This window comes from Gouania willdenowi, chromosome 6 (genome assembly GCF_900634775.1).
Source record: "Gouania willdenowi chromosome 6, fGouWil2.1, whole genome shotgun sequence".
Classification (NCBI taxonomy): Eukaryota; Metazoa; Chordata; class Actinopteri; order Blenniiformes; family Gobiesocidae; genus Gouania; species Gouania willdenowi.
The window spans coordinates 61,484,559-61,497,058 of record NC_041049.1 but is presented as its reverse complement, the minus strand read 5'-3'; the positions used below and the strand labels follow the sequence as shown (position 1 = coordinate 61,497,058).

The 12,500-nt window shown below is 37.4% G+C and overlaps 1 protein-coding gene across 1 annotated transcript; it reads left to right on the top strand.

Annotated features, from left to right (window-relative positions):
- The first annotated feature begins 364 nt into the window (after window positions 1-364).
- On the top strand, window positions 365-12,499 carry map2k1 (mitogen-activated protein kinase kinase 1). The gene is made up of 11 exons (XM_028450323.1): window positions 365-583; window positions 5,451-5,661; window positions 6,112-6,258; window positions 6,369-6,446; window positions 8,222-8,273; window positions 8,383-8,507; window positions 9,208-9,415; window positions 9,927-9,991; window positions 10,070-10,128; window positions 11,988-12,033; window positions 12,104-12,499. Exons 1-11 carry the CDS (start codon window positions 501-503, stop codon window positions 12,212-12,214), a joined length of 1,185 nt encoding a protein of 394 aa, XP_028306124.1. The 5' UTR covers window positions 365-500; the 3' UTR covers window positions 12,215-12,499.
- The last annotated feature ends 1 nt before the right edge of the window (window position 12,500 follows it).

Genomic DNA, 12,500 nt, shown 5'->3' with positions numbered 1-12,500 from the left:
ATAAATAAATAAATAAATATTTTCAATCAAAAAAATAAATAAATAAATAAAAAAGTGTTTAAATGCAATTATTTGTTTTTATTTTTATTTGAACACTTTTTTTCGTTGAAAATGTAAATATATTTAAGTCATTTTTTTAAAAAAATTATTATTGAATAGTTGTTTTTGGATTGATCATATTTTTTTTTTTTAATTGAGTAATAAGACACATCTACCCTCACACCTTGCGTTGAGCCCAACATCTTTCAAACCGTGCTGTATTGTTCGATTCATTTTTATTACATAACCCCATGAATCTTATGTCGTAGTATCTACTTATTACCAGCAGGAGGCGCCCTGTAGCTCCTTCCATGCTGTCCGGATGTAAACATGTTGGTGACGTTTCATTCACATCCACATCATCCACCCATTGAGAAGAATCTGAGCACTGCAGCCTCCCAGTGTCAGTGAACGTGTCTCCATCCAGCTGTGCGCGTGTCTCCATCCAGCTGTGACACAACATGCAGAAGAGAAGGAAGCCCGAGCCCATCCAGCTCAACCCCCTCCCTGATGGAAACACCATCAACGCCAATGGAGCAACAGAGTGAGTGACTGACAGGTGTGTGTGTGTGTGTGTGTGTGTGTGTGTGTGTGTGTGTGTGTGTGTGTGTGTGTGTGTGTGTGTGTGTGTGCGTGTGTGCGTGTGTGTGTGTGTGTGTGTGTGTGTGTGTGTGTGTGTGTGTGTGTGAATCATTCACATTCTATCTTAGTTATATCATCTACAGCAGACAATCATCAGCCATATTACATCCCTTAAAGGGAAACATCTATCTATCTATCTATCTATATGTATATCTATCTATCTATCTATCTATCTATCTATCTATCTATCTATCTATCTATCTATCTATCTATCTATCTGTATGTCTTTCTATCTATCTATCTATCTATCTATCTATCTATCTGTATGTCTATCGATCTGTATGTCTTTCTATCTATCTATCTATCTATCTATCTATCTGTATGTCTATCTATCTATCTATCTATCTATCTATCTATCTGTCTATCTGTCTATCTATCTATCTGAATATCTATTATCTATCTATCTATCTATCTATCTATCTATATATTTATCATAGGCAGAGTTTGAAATTGCCATATAATATAAATTTGCATCCTTGGCTAATTCAGGCATGTTTTATATTATATTATCGCATTGAAAATAATCTCAAAACTAATATGCATGAGTAATCAATGCCAGAAAAATAGATTATTTTAAACAATACAAAGAAATGTATTAATAACAAAGAAAGAAACATGTCCAACTTGAATATAATCACAGTTTTTGCCTTTATTATGGATGAATCAGATCGATCTGTCATTTTTAAAAAGCCAGTAGCTCCATGACTCTCCCTTTAAATCTTTGTTTTTCTTTGTTTCCTTTGTGTGTAGGCTTTAGATATCTATTTAAGATGCTTTTATGTAGGCTTTTCTATCTATTTAAGATGCTTTTATGTAGACCTTTCTATCTATTTAAGATGCTTTTACTGTATGTAGACCTTTCTATCTATTTAAGATGCTTTTATGTAGGCCTTTCTATCTATTTAAGATGCTTTTATGTAGACCTTTCTATCTATTTAAGATGCTTTTATGTAGACCTTTCTATCTATTTAAGATGCTTTTATGTAGGCCTTTCTATCTATTTAAGATGCTTTTATGTAGACCTTTCTATCTATTTAAGATGCTTTTATGTAGGCCTTTCTATCTATTTAAGATGCTTTTATGTAGGCCTTTCTATCTATTTAAGATGCTTTTATGTAGACCTTTCTATCTATTTAAGATGCTTTTATGTAGGCCTTTCTATCTATTTAAGATGCTTTTATGTAGACCTTTCTATCTATTTAAGATGCTTTTATGTAGGCATTTCTATCTATTTAAGATGCTTTTATGTAGGCCTTTCAATCTATTTAAGATGCTTTTATGTAGGCCTTAGATACTGTATCTATTTAAGATGCTTTTATGTAGGCCTGCATCCACCACTATTTAACCAAATGCTCTAATGCAGATATTAAACTGTTGTGACATGCTACTCTACTTCTCAGCTCACATGAGCAAGTTGAACGAACAAACAGGATATATGCCATTACGTAACCTGTCAACTAGGAGAATGACTTCCTTTCTTAAAAAACTTTACTACACAGGCACAAACATTACATTTGACCACGCATACTCAAAGCAGTTATACATTATTAAGATTCTATAGTCCAGATAGTATTGTCAATTATATATTTAGACGTGAAGTATTAAATCACATGTTAGTATTTAAGATAATGACAATTTGACCGCACATGTAGATAGATTGTATTAAAGATCTTAGTCGACAGTAGTTAACTTTAACTTCTTAATCTGTGTTAGCAAGAGATCCAAGCCTCAAGATTAACATTTGTTGAACAAAATGTCAATCAATTTGATCATTGCTTTGTTTGCATTTATTTTTAATCGAGTTTGCTTTAAAAAAAAAATTTAATGAATGGATGTAATTCTTCTTTTTTTTACGCGCCTGCAGTTTTGCGCCTCTCTCCTATACATGTTCTCCCATTAAGGTTCCTTACACGCCCACTGACTGTAAATCAACCCAATGCGCGCTGTCAATGAAGGCGGTAGGAAGCCAACAAGGCGGACTGGACCATGATGTCTATTTTTTAAGGCAGTGGCTATTTGTACGGTTGCCGTATCAGTATACCGACATTCTATCCGTACGCAACGCCCCTCATTGGCCAATTTAAGTCACATGACTGAGACTAAAACTAACCCTAACCCTAAAAATTGTTGCGATATAGGGTTATAACCTAATCTAACCCAAAGACGTGTATTTCGGTAAATGTACTAATAGCACCGGGGGCTGTCCGTACGGCAATCATACGAATAGACACTTCTTTTTTTTAGCTGTCTAGAAATCATGGAACATGGAGTTTTTCCAACACTTGTAAATACAGAAATCTACGGCAGCTTGTTGCATTGACTGAAGGAAAAAACGTTCAGTTTTTCTAAATTGATGAGCTAAAAATAAGTAAAAAACATTCTAACTTGGCTTAGTTTTTCTGTTTTTATAGGAAATTCATATTTTCTATACTGTAACATTTGGGTTCTCAATAGTTCTCTGTTAATTGGTCAGAATTGGTTTTAAAGATGCGTGTGTTTGGATTTTGGATTTTACTTTACCCACAAAAAAAATCTACTGAACAAAAAATAACTGGATGAAAGAACTCTAATCTTTGCATCATTGAAGCTGCACAGATACACTTTGAGGTTCTCGGACATTGGGTGGATGGAGGTGAAAAGGTGGGCTTTCTGCTTGTTTCATCCTTTAGCAGGAGGAGGGTTTGTTTTAACTGCTGCTCTTCTCTCCATCTCATGCGTCCTCCACCTCCAGCTCTTGTCGACTGAACACCCACGCCTCCCACTGCAGCTCAAACTCTGCACCTCGTCTCCATGGTTATGGAGGCCTGTTGTCAAAAATAAAAGCACTTAACCCTCTCCCTGCTGTGTGGTACAAAGAGGCTTTTTTAGTGATTCACCATTGTGGACAGATGTTTGAAAAAGCAAGAATTATTGAATGGAAAACTTTCCAAATTAGACAGATGTGCTTTAAACTAAACACAGATTTCATGTTTGCTCAAACAATACCTACTATTGTGTGATTCATTCATCTTTTACACCTTGAGAGAACATTAAAACACCACGTTATGTAATCTCCACACGCCAGTTGTTCCCTGGCCTTCACGCCTCCTCCTCACTGCTTTTTCTAAGGAAGAAAAGCTTAAGAATACGTGTTTTTAGACCGTGTTTTCAAATTGAGCTCACGTAATTCACTATTCAAATTCACAGAGGTTTTATTAATGCCACAAACACAATTTTCAGAAAAGAAACCTTGAAACATGTTTTACAGCTCTTTTAAGCCTCTGAGCATAATACTCTCCTGAACAAAGTCTTAATACCCAGATAGGATTGAGTATTTGTCTAATTTAGCACTGGTGATTGGTACCCTGGATGTAAGTAGAGCTTTATAAAACACATTTAACTTATTTTTTAAGCTTCAGCCACTGAAAAATAAAAATAATTGGCTAGAGTAGGACTCAAAACAAGTGTATAGGCAACCATATGTAAACAGGCTTTTCATCAGCTGATCAAAGGCTAAGACAATAGTCTTAAAAAGTCAGAAAGAGAAGTAATTGCATGAAGAAGTGGCTCCGTAATGAGTAGCCTTACATCTTCCCAATCTCATGACGTAGACTTTTCCATTTTGATATCATTGATAAATACGTTTTGTAATACCATCAAAACTATCCAAATACAACTCTTGTCAGAGAACCTTTAAGGGCCTGTACTACAAAACTGGATTTGCTCTTATTGCTCTAACTTCCAGGATTTATTTGGTGTATGCTGTACTACGACGCTGGTTTACTTCTTACTGGGTTAAATCACCACTGTAATTGAAAATTGCTAAATACATTGTAATCTTAGCTAAGTTCTTGTTATTTTTCTTCTGCAACTTCTTTGTCCTAGAACTCCTCCTAGGCTATTAATGCAGCACTAATGACACGTATGTCATCTCATAGGGGCAATGTCAAGGATGATTATTTGACCTTGTTTGAAGTCAAAATGTCAAGGTCAAGCTCATCTCAAGTGGAGTATTTTATTTAATTACACCAAAGCTGTACGACCTACGAGTAAAAAGATCGGGGTCAAAGTTCATGACGTCACAAAAAAAAAACTTTTTTTTCCCTATAACTTGGCTACAAATTGAGATACAGTGCTCAAGCTGGTACCATTGAACAACATTTCCTTTCAGTGTGTGACCTTGACCTTTGCTCAAAGTAAAAAAAACCCAAAACAAAACACTTTTTTCCCAATAACTTGGCCACAAATTGAGATACAGTGCTCAGACTGATACCATTGAACAACATTTCCTTTCCTTTCAAATACAACATTGACATTAGCTCAAGGTCATATTTAAGGTCAAGGTCAGTCTTCTGTTTTTCCTACATTATATAACTTGTCAACAAATCCAGATACTGGTTGTCATTTTTACCTATTTTCAATTGCCAAATACATATTCTCCTTGCAAATACAGGTCTTGTCTAGTTTACAAAATGAGATTATTTAAAATGTGTGTTATCACTCGTTCATTCAATCATTATGCTCTATGGTTGTTTTTAAATAGTTTTCCAAGCAAAACATTGTAGTCGAACAAAGGGGGTACTTGCATTCAGAAATAAGAAAAAGGGGGTACATGGCCAAGAAAGTTTGAGAACCACTGCTCTAAAGGACCGGATTTTCCCCCCAGGCCTTGAGTTTGACACATGCGCTTTAAAGTTTCAATAAATTGCAGTTGAAGCTCAGTTTAAAACCCAGTTGTAATACACCAACACGTTTTTTTTCTTTCTGTTTTTCATGTTACTCTTAACCAGAACCAACTTGGGGGCGTTGCAGAAGAAGTTGGAGGAGCTGGAGCTGGACGAGCAGCAGAGGAAACGTCTGGAAGCTTTTCTGACACAGAAGCAGAAAGTTGGAGAGCTTAAGGACGACGACTGTGAGAAGATCTGTGAGCTCGGCGCAGGAAATGGAGGAGTTGTATTTAAGGTGTCCCATCGACCCTCCGGCCTCATCATGGCCAGGAAGGTGAGCTGCACCACGGGTTGGAGACCCCCACCCATGACGCTCATTCATCCTCCACCATGTATGTTGTAAAGAATCTCAGAGTTTGTGTATATTTGATCTGGTTTATGACCCTCGACCTCAACTTTTTTTTTTAAAACTATTGTAATCAACAGTGTGGACACGAGTCACAAATTTGATGACTTGAGACTCGACAGAATCATGAAGGACTTGAAAACAAAAGACAGTTTCAGAAAAGTTGGTGATCCCTGGACTAGACTGTCTTGACCTGAGACTTACTTGAGACTTGAGAAGCAGTGACTTTTTTCCATCTCTGATTTTAATACCGTACAGAAAGCCAATAAAACAGCCTTTACAGTGAATAAAAATGTGTCAGTATTTTCAAATGTAATAACGTGAAGTCCAGAGTAACTAGTTTTTGTGCAGTATTAGAGCTTTAATCTTCTGTTGCAGCTCATCCACCTGGAGATCAAACCTGCGATCAGGAACCAGATCATCCGAGAGCTGCAGGTTCTGCACGAGTGTAACTCCCCGTACATCGTTGGCTTCTACGGAGCTTTTTACAGCGACGGAGAAATCAGCATCTGCATGGAGCACATGGTACAGCATTCACTATGAGTGTTGTGTGTTTTTTGTTTTAAAACCATTACGATGTTGGCATGTATATGTTTATTCTTGATGGATGCTTTTTGTCACCTTTCTGGTCCCAGGATGGGGGCTCTCTGGACCAGTCGCTGAAGAAAGCTGGAAAAATCCCAGAGCAGATCCTTGGAAAAGTCAGCATTGCTGTGAGTACCTTTAAAGGGGCAATATTAAGAAAAAAATCACTTTATAACGTATATTCCTACAGTGATATACATTCCTTTAGCCTCATTCAGAGGACCAAACGTTGAAAAGTTCGGTTTCCTCCCTCCCTTGTTATTCCACATTTTATAAAAAGTCAACTCCAAACGGACGAGTTGGATTTTTGCCCCTTTTTGACTCATAGGGGGAAACTCCTCCTCCTGATAATCCTGGCTCCTCTTACCCTATAAGAATGTGAGCCCCTCTCTCTCACAGGTAAAATGAACATGGCGAAGGCAGGTTGATATCACAGTTAATATCTTTTTCAGTATATAGATTATCCAGTATATAGATACACATAATCAGTTTCGCTTTTAGCAGCCTATATACCACCTTGTATCTCCATTATGACATGTCATGATCTGACATGTTTGTGACACAATGCAACGCAGCTGTTGGAGAAAACAATGAGCAATTGTCTTAAATGGACTATTTCTGTGGTAGTTAAACACACACTCTGAAGCATCATTTGTCGTTCTCATAATCACAATAGCCGCTTAAATAGCCATGTGTTTTACTACAATGTGCAGTTTTTTGTCTGAAAAGAATCACAAGAGTGTGTGGATAGCAAAAGACAATCACTATGGTAGTAAACCTGTGGCATGGGCAGATCGCAGAAACACGAGTCCCAAAACACGAGTCCAAGTCAAGTCTGAAGTCTCTGTGAGCGTAACTTAAGTGCCACTCGAATTCAAGTTGCAAACTCGAGTCCCCATCTATGGCCTAAACACACACTATTTCAGTGCTACTTCAGGGTGTGTGTTGATTGCAGCAGCAGTAAATCATTAACAGTCTTCCTTCTCCACCTCACCTCTACTGACCACAGACATAGTCCATTTCAGACAAAAGTTCATTGTTTTGTCCAACCGCTGCGTCGCATTGGGTCACAAACACGTCAGATCATCCCATAAAGGCAATACGAGGTGGTATAACGGCTACTAAAAATGGAACTGATTATGACTGCTCACTCTGCGCCGCAGGGAAGTAAACTCTCAACTAACAGCTGAGTCAGCTGTTTCAAACACTCACATGAGCTGCTACGTCGCTTTCTTCTCCTCTTCATCTTTTCTGACCACAGAAATAGTACATTTAAGACGATAGTCCATTGCTTTGTCCAACCACTGCATCGCATTGGATCACAAACACGTCAGATCATCCCATAAAGGCGATACAAGGCGGTATAACGGCTACTAAAAGTGGAACTGTTGTGAGCGTTTTTTGGTTTATCTACATTATATACTGGATTATCTATATACTGGATGTAAATATATTACCTGTCATATTAACTGTGATATCAACCTGCCGTCGCTATGTTTGTTTTACCTGTGAGGTAGTTTGAGAGGGAGGAGCTCACATTCTTATGTAGGGTAGGTGGTGCCAGGATTGTCAGGAGGAGTTTCCTCCTTTTGATGTCTATATTGGGGTAACTTTTTACTTTTTACAAAATGTGGAATAACAAGGGAGGGAGGAAACAGAACTTTTTCAATGTTGATCCTCTGAATGAGGCTAAAGGAATGTATATCACTGTAGCAAAACCATTATAACGTGAATTTTTATAATACTGCCCAAATACATTTTTCTATCTCAAATCGGTGTTTGTTTTTTTGTGTACTGAAAATAATTTCCCAGGTTATAAATTGGAAATTGATATTTGCAAAATGATGCATTGTGGGGTTGTATTCGCTCTGTAACCTAACTGTGCTCATGTCTGTCTTCACAGGTCATAAAAGGGCTTTCATACCTGAGGGAGAAGCATAAGATCATGCACAGAGGTAAAGGATTCACTCTTTTTTTTTTAAGCACGGCACAATAAATTGTTATTGTACTTTGTTTCGTTACATACCTGGAAGACATTTTCTCACCGTGATCACATTCCTTCAGACGTCAAGCCTTCCAACATCCTGGTGAACTCCCGTGGAGAGATCAAGCTGTGTGACTTTGGAGTGAGCGGACAGCTCATCGACTCCATGGCCAACTCGTTTGTGGGAACTCGCTCGTACATGTCGGTCAGTGAGGAATTTAACCCTCAGGGCACTTTTAAAAAAAGATACACTCTTTTGAGCTTCGGTACTAAAACGGTACCCTTCATAAAACATTTTTTCTCATCATATCTTTTCAACAACTCCAGACATAACCATAGAGATAATGTTTTCATTATATTTCTGTATTTTTTATTATGCCCTTTTTGTCATAAAAACACTGTTTTTTTTCAATGATAAAAGCACAAAATATGCAATTTTTTTCAAAAATAAAATGCAAAGTGGAACATTTGATATGAAGTTATTACAGCCTTGATGAGGTCAATAATTGATAGGAACATTGATTTTGAGGCATGATTACTTTTAGAGCTATGAGCATTTATTTTTAAGAAAAACACTCTTTGAGCTTAGGACCAAAATGGTACCCTTCATGAAAGCGTCTTCAAAATGTCATTTTAATATTTTTTCACATCAGATCTTTTCAACAACTTCATACCTAACCACAAACATTATATTTCTATTCATTTAAATAGACAGTGTGTCAAAAACTAGACAGTTAACATGAGTAATCAGTCACTTTTCCCTCTTCCTGCTAACAAATTCAAATAAATATGATTAAAAACATCTGCTGATCTATTATAGAAAAGTAGTAGAAAATCATGACATGAGTTTCCTTTGAATTTGCTAATGTTCCACAGATCAAATTAAAACGTGGCTTGTTTTGCAGCCAGAGCGACTACAGGGCACCCATTACTCCGTTCAGTCGGACATCTGGAGCATGGGACTGTCTCTGGTGGAAATGGCCATAGGACGTTTCCCAATTCCACCTCCTGATTCCATGGAGCTGGAACAGATATTTGGTTTTCCAGTGGAAGGAGACGCAGGCTGCAGCCAGTCCTCCCCAAAGCCATGCCCACCAGGACGACCCAGCAGCTGTAAGTCTGACTGAGGACATGATTAGTTCATATTTAGTCTTTAGCTTTCTGAAGACAACTGGGCTTCTTTGAGGCTCCATGACATCAATATAAGCCTTTTCACACTCTTTGAAATCTCGCTCTTGTTCAGTTCTCACGCATGAGGTCAAAGGTCAAGAGGGATAAACTTGCCATAGCTGACAGCGTTGGAGCGTTAATTCCTTTTAATATTTTTTGTGGAAACGTGGTATCGGTCTCAAAGCCCTCCAACCTATAATAATTTGTTACATGAAGTTATGACGCACATTCAATTGGAAAAAATCTAATTTGAATTAAAAGGGAAGGTGGATGATTATTTTTTTTTTATTCATTCTTAATATTATTTTATTTATTTATTTTTAATTTATATAACATGTTTTTATCATGTGCAGTGTGAAAAGGCTTATTCTCCAATACCTTCTCTAATACTGTAAAACAACCTTATCTGGTTCCTTGCCTATTTCAGACATAAGTGTGTGATTTTGCTCTGCAGCGTACGGCCCAGACAGCAGACCTCCAATGGCAATATTTGAGCTGCTTGATTACATAGTCAATGAGGTATGGTTCTAATCAACTTGGAAAATTCTCGCTGCATATTTGGAACCTTTATTTCTAACAGGACTTCTTTCATTTCAGCCTCCACCCAAGCTGCCTGGCATTTTCGGCGCTGAGTTTCAAGATTTTGTAAATAAATGGTATGTATTAACAACTTTTTAAACAAGTTCTGAAGAACTACAACCGGGCCCGCAGAACGTCTCCGCACAGAATAGCACGTTCCCGAGAATTCAGTGAAATGACTCGATTCCACAGAGTAAAACAAAGTAAAATGTGCAACGTAAAATCATAATCTACAATGAATTGCCTTTGAAATGAAATATCACATGACTATTTTCCGATGAATTTAGAAATTACCAGAAAAGGGGGTGGGCCCCTGTCCTCCTCCCTTTCAAAAAGGTCTGTGAGAGGCTCTTGACATCTGCTCATAGAATATCCATGTCAAATTACAGCCTGATTCAATGAGCATTAACGGAGGAGTAGTCATTTGAAAATTGGGGCCCCCATGGCACATACAGAGTAATGGGCCCTATTCATGTCTTGGTATGTGTCAATGATTCGGGACCACCAACTAACGCAATATTTGACTCACAAATAATGAGAAAATGACTTTAATGGAAATTGCTCAAAAAATCGAATTGTGTGAGGTATAATCGCAATCTACGTTGAATTACCTTTGAAACCATATATCACACGACTATGTTCCTATACATTTGGAAATTACCGGAAATGGGGGGTAGTGCCCCGGGCCCCATTTCTTTGAAAAAAAAAAAAAAGAAAAGGGCTCCAACCATCTCATCATATTCATTCAGAGTATTCCGATCTAACAAGATCTAACGGAGGAGTAGTCATTTGAAAAACCTGGCATCCCTGTGACACATACGGGGTAATGGGCCCCATTTATATATTGGTATGAGCCAATGATTCGGTAACACTAACCGTCATATGTGACTTGCAAATAAATGAGAAATTAACTTTCTTTTTTCGTTGGGGCCTCAAGTCAAAAATCGGGCTAATTTGCACCACCTGGTGGTGTTTATTTAAACAACACCTCTTATTGTATGGAACGATGTTTGGAAAGATCACTGGAAATACAGACTGGAGAAGTAGTTTCTAAACACGAAATTTGAATATTTGAGCTTTTGCAAATCACAAACATATTACGATGATCAAAAGTGCAATGCTGTTGTGATTGTGTAAAAAAAATAATTAATTTTTGAGAGTCAATACTGCAGAATCTGTATATGAATAATACTGCATTTCCTTTAAAGGAATGCTCTCTCAGCACAGTGGCTTGATAAAGTATTTCAAACCCTCTAAACTTTTCCACATCACAACCACGAATCTAAAGGTATTTGTTGGGATTTTGTGTACTTTCTCAAGTTATTGTACGACCTAAAATTGTGTAGTTTAGAACCAGAAAGTAAATTTCCAGTTTTTTAATGCCTTACCATGGGGGGGGTTTTCAAACTTTTTATGCCCAAGTGCCCTCTTTGTCCGACTACAATGTTTTGCTTATAAAACTTTAGATCATGATGGAATGAATGAACATTTTAAATAATCTCTTTTTGTAAAAAGTGGAGGCATAACAGTATTTAATGTGGTGGTTGAACAACCTTTTTTGGATTGTGATCCTATTTTGATCAAGAATTACTTACCAATTTTCCATGACTTAGTTCTGATTTGCCAAGACCTTTTTTTTTGCATTTCCTGGTTTTTAGTGTGCACCAGCTTAAGTGATCTTATTTATGCAGTTTAATAAATGAGGTGGAGAGGGAATTTGCATGAATTTGTGAGACCATATGATCCCCGCTCAAGATACCATTTATCTTTAGTTTAACATATTTCAAACATTAAAATAGGCTACATTTCCAAAACTGTTGACATATTCCATGACTTCACTGCCTTAATACAAATATATTTAAATATCCCTAACCTACAGAGAAAGTATTGTCTTAATGTAAACACTAACCAGCTTCATTCATCTTTTCTGCTGCAGCTTAATCAAGAATCCAGCAGAAAGAGCAGATTTAAAGCAGCTGATGGTAAATTCACACCCTAATAAAATGGTTTTATAGTGGACCCTGTTTTAATGGTACCCATAATTCCCCTCAGGTCCATTCTTTCATCAAACAGTCTGAGGCAGAGGAGGTGGACTTTGCAGGATGGTTGTGCAGCACTATTGGACTGAGTCAGCCAGTCACCCCGACCCACGGTACCATGTGACCTCAACACTTTGGTCTTTTACAACCAATGATGTGTATCAGTGTTCACACAGTACGTTGTGTTGAAGAATTGTGCAGTCGTACACATGGGAAGCTTTATGCCAAGTTCAATTGTATACTGAACCCTTTCTACAGGCTCTGTTGCAGGCCTGCTTGAAAAAAAAAAAAAGCCATGTTTTTGTAAGATTCTTCACTGAAAATTAAGCTGCTGAACTATGTGTTCCATGTAGTGATGAATTTGTAACTCTTTGTAAGCTCATGTGAAATAAATGTGCCAGTAACGACAG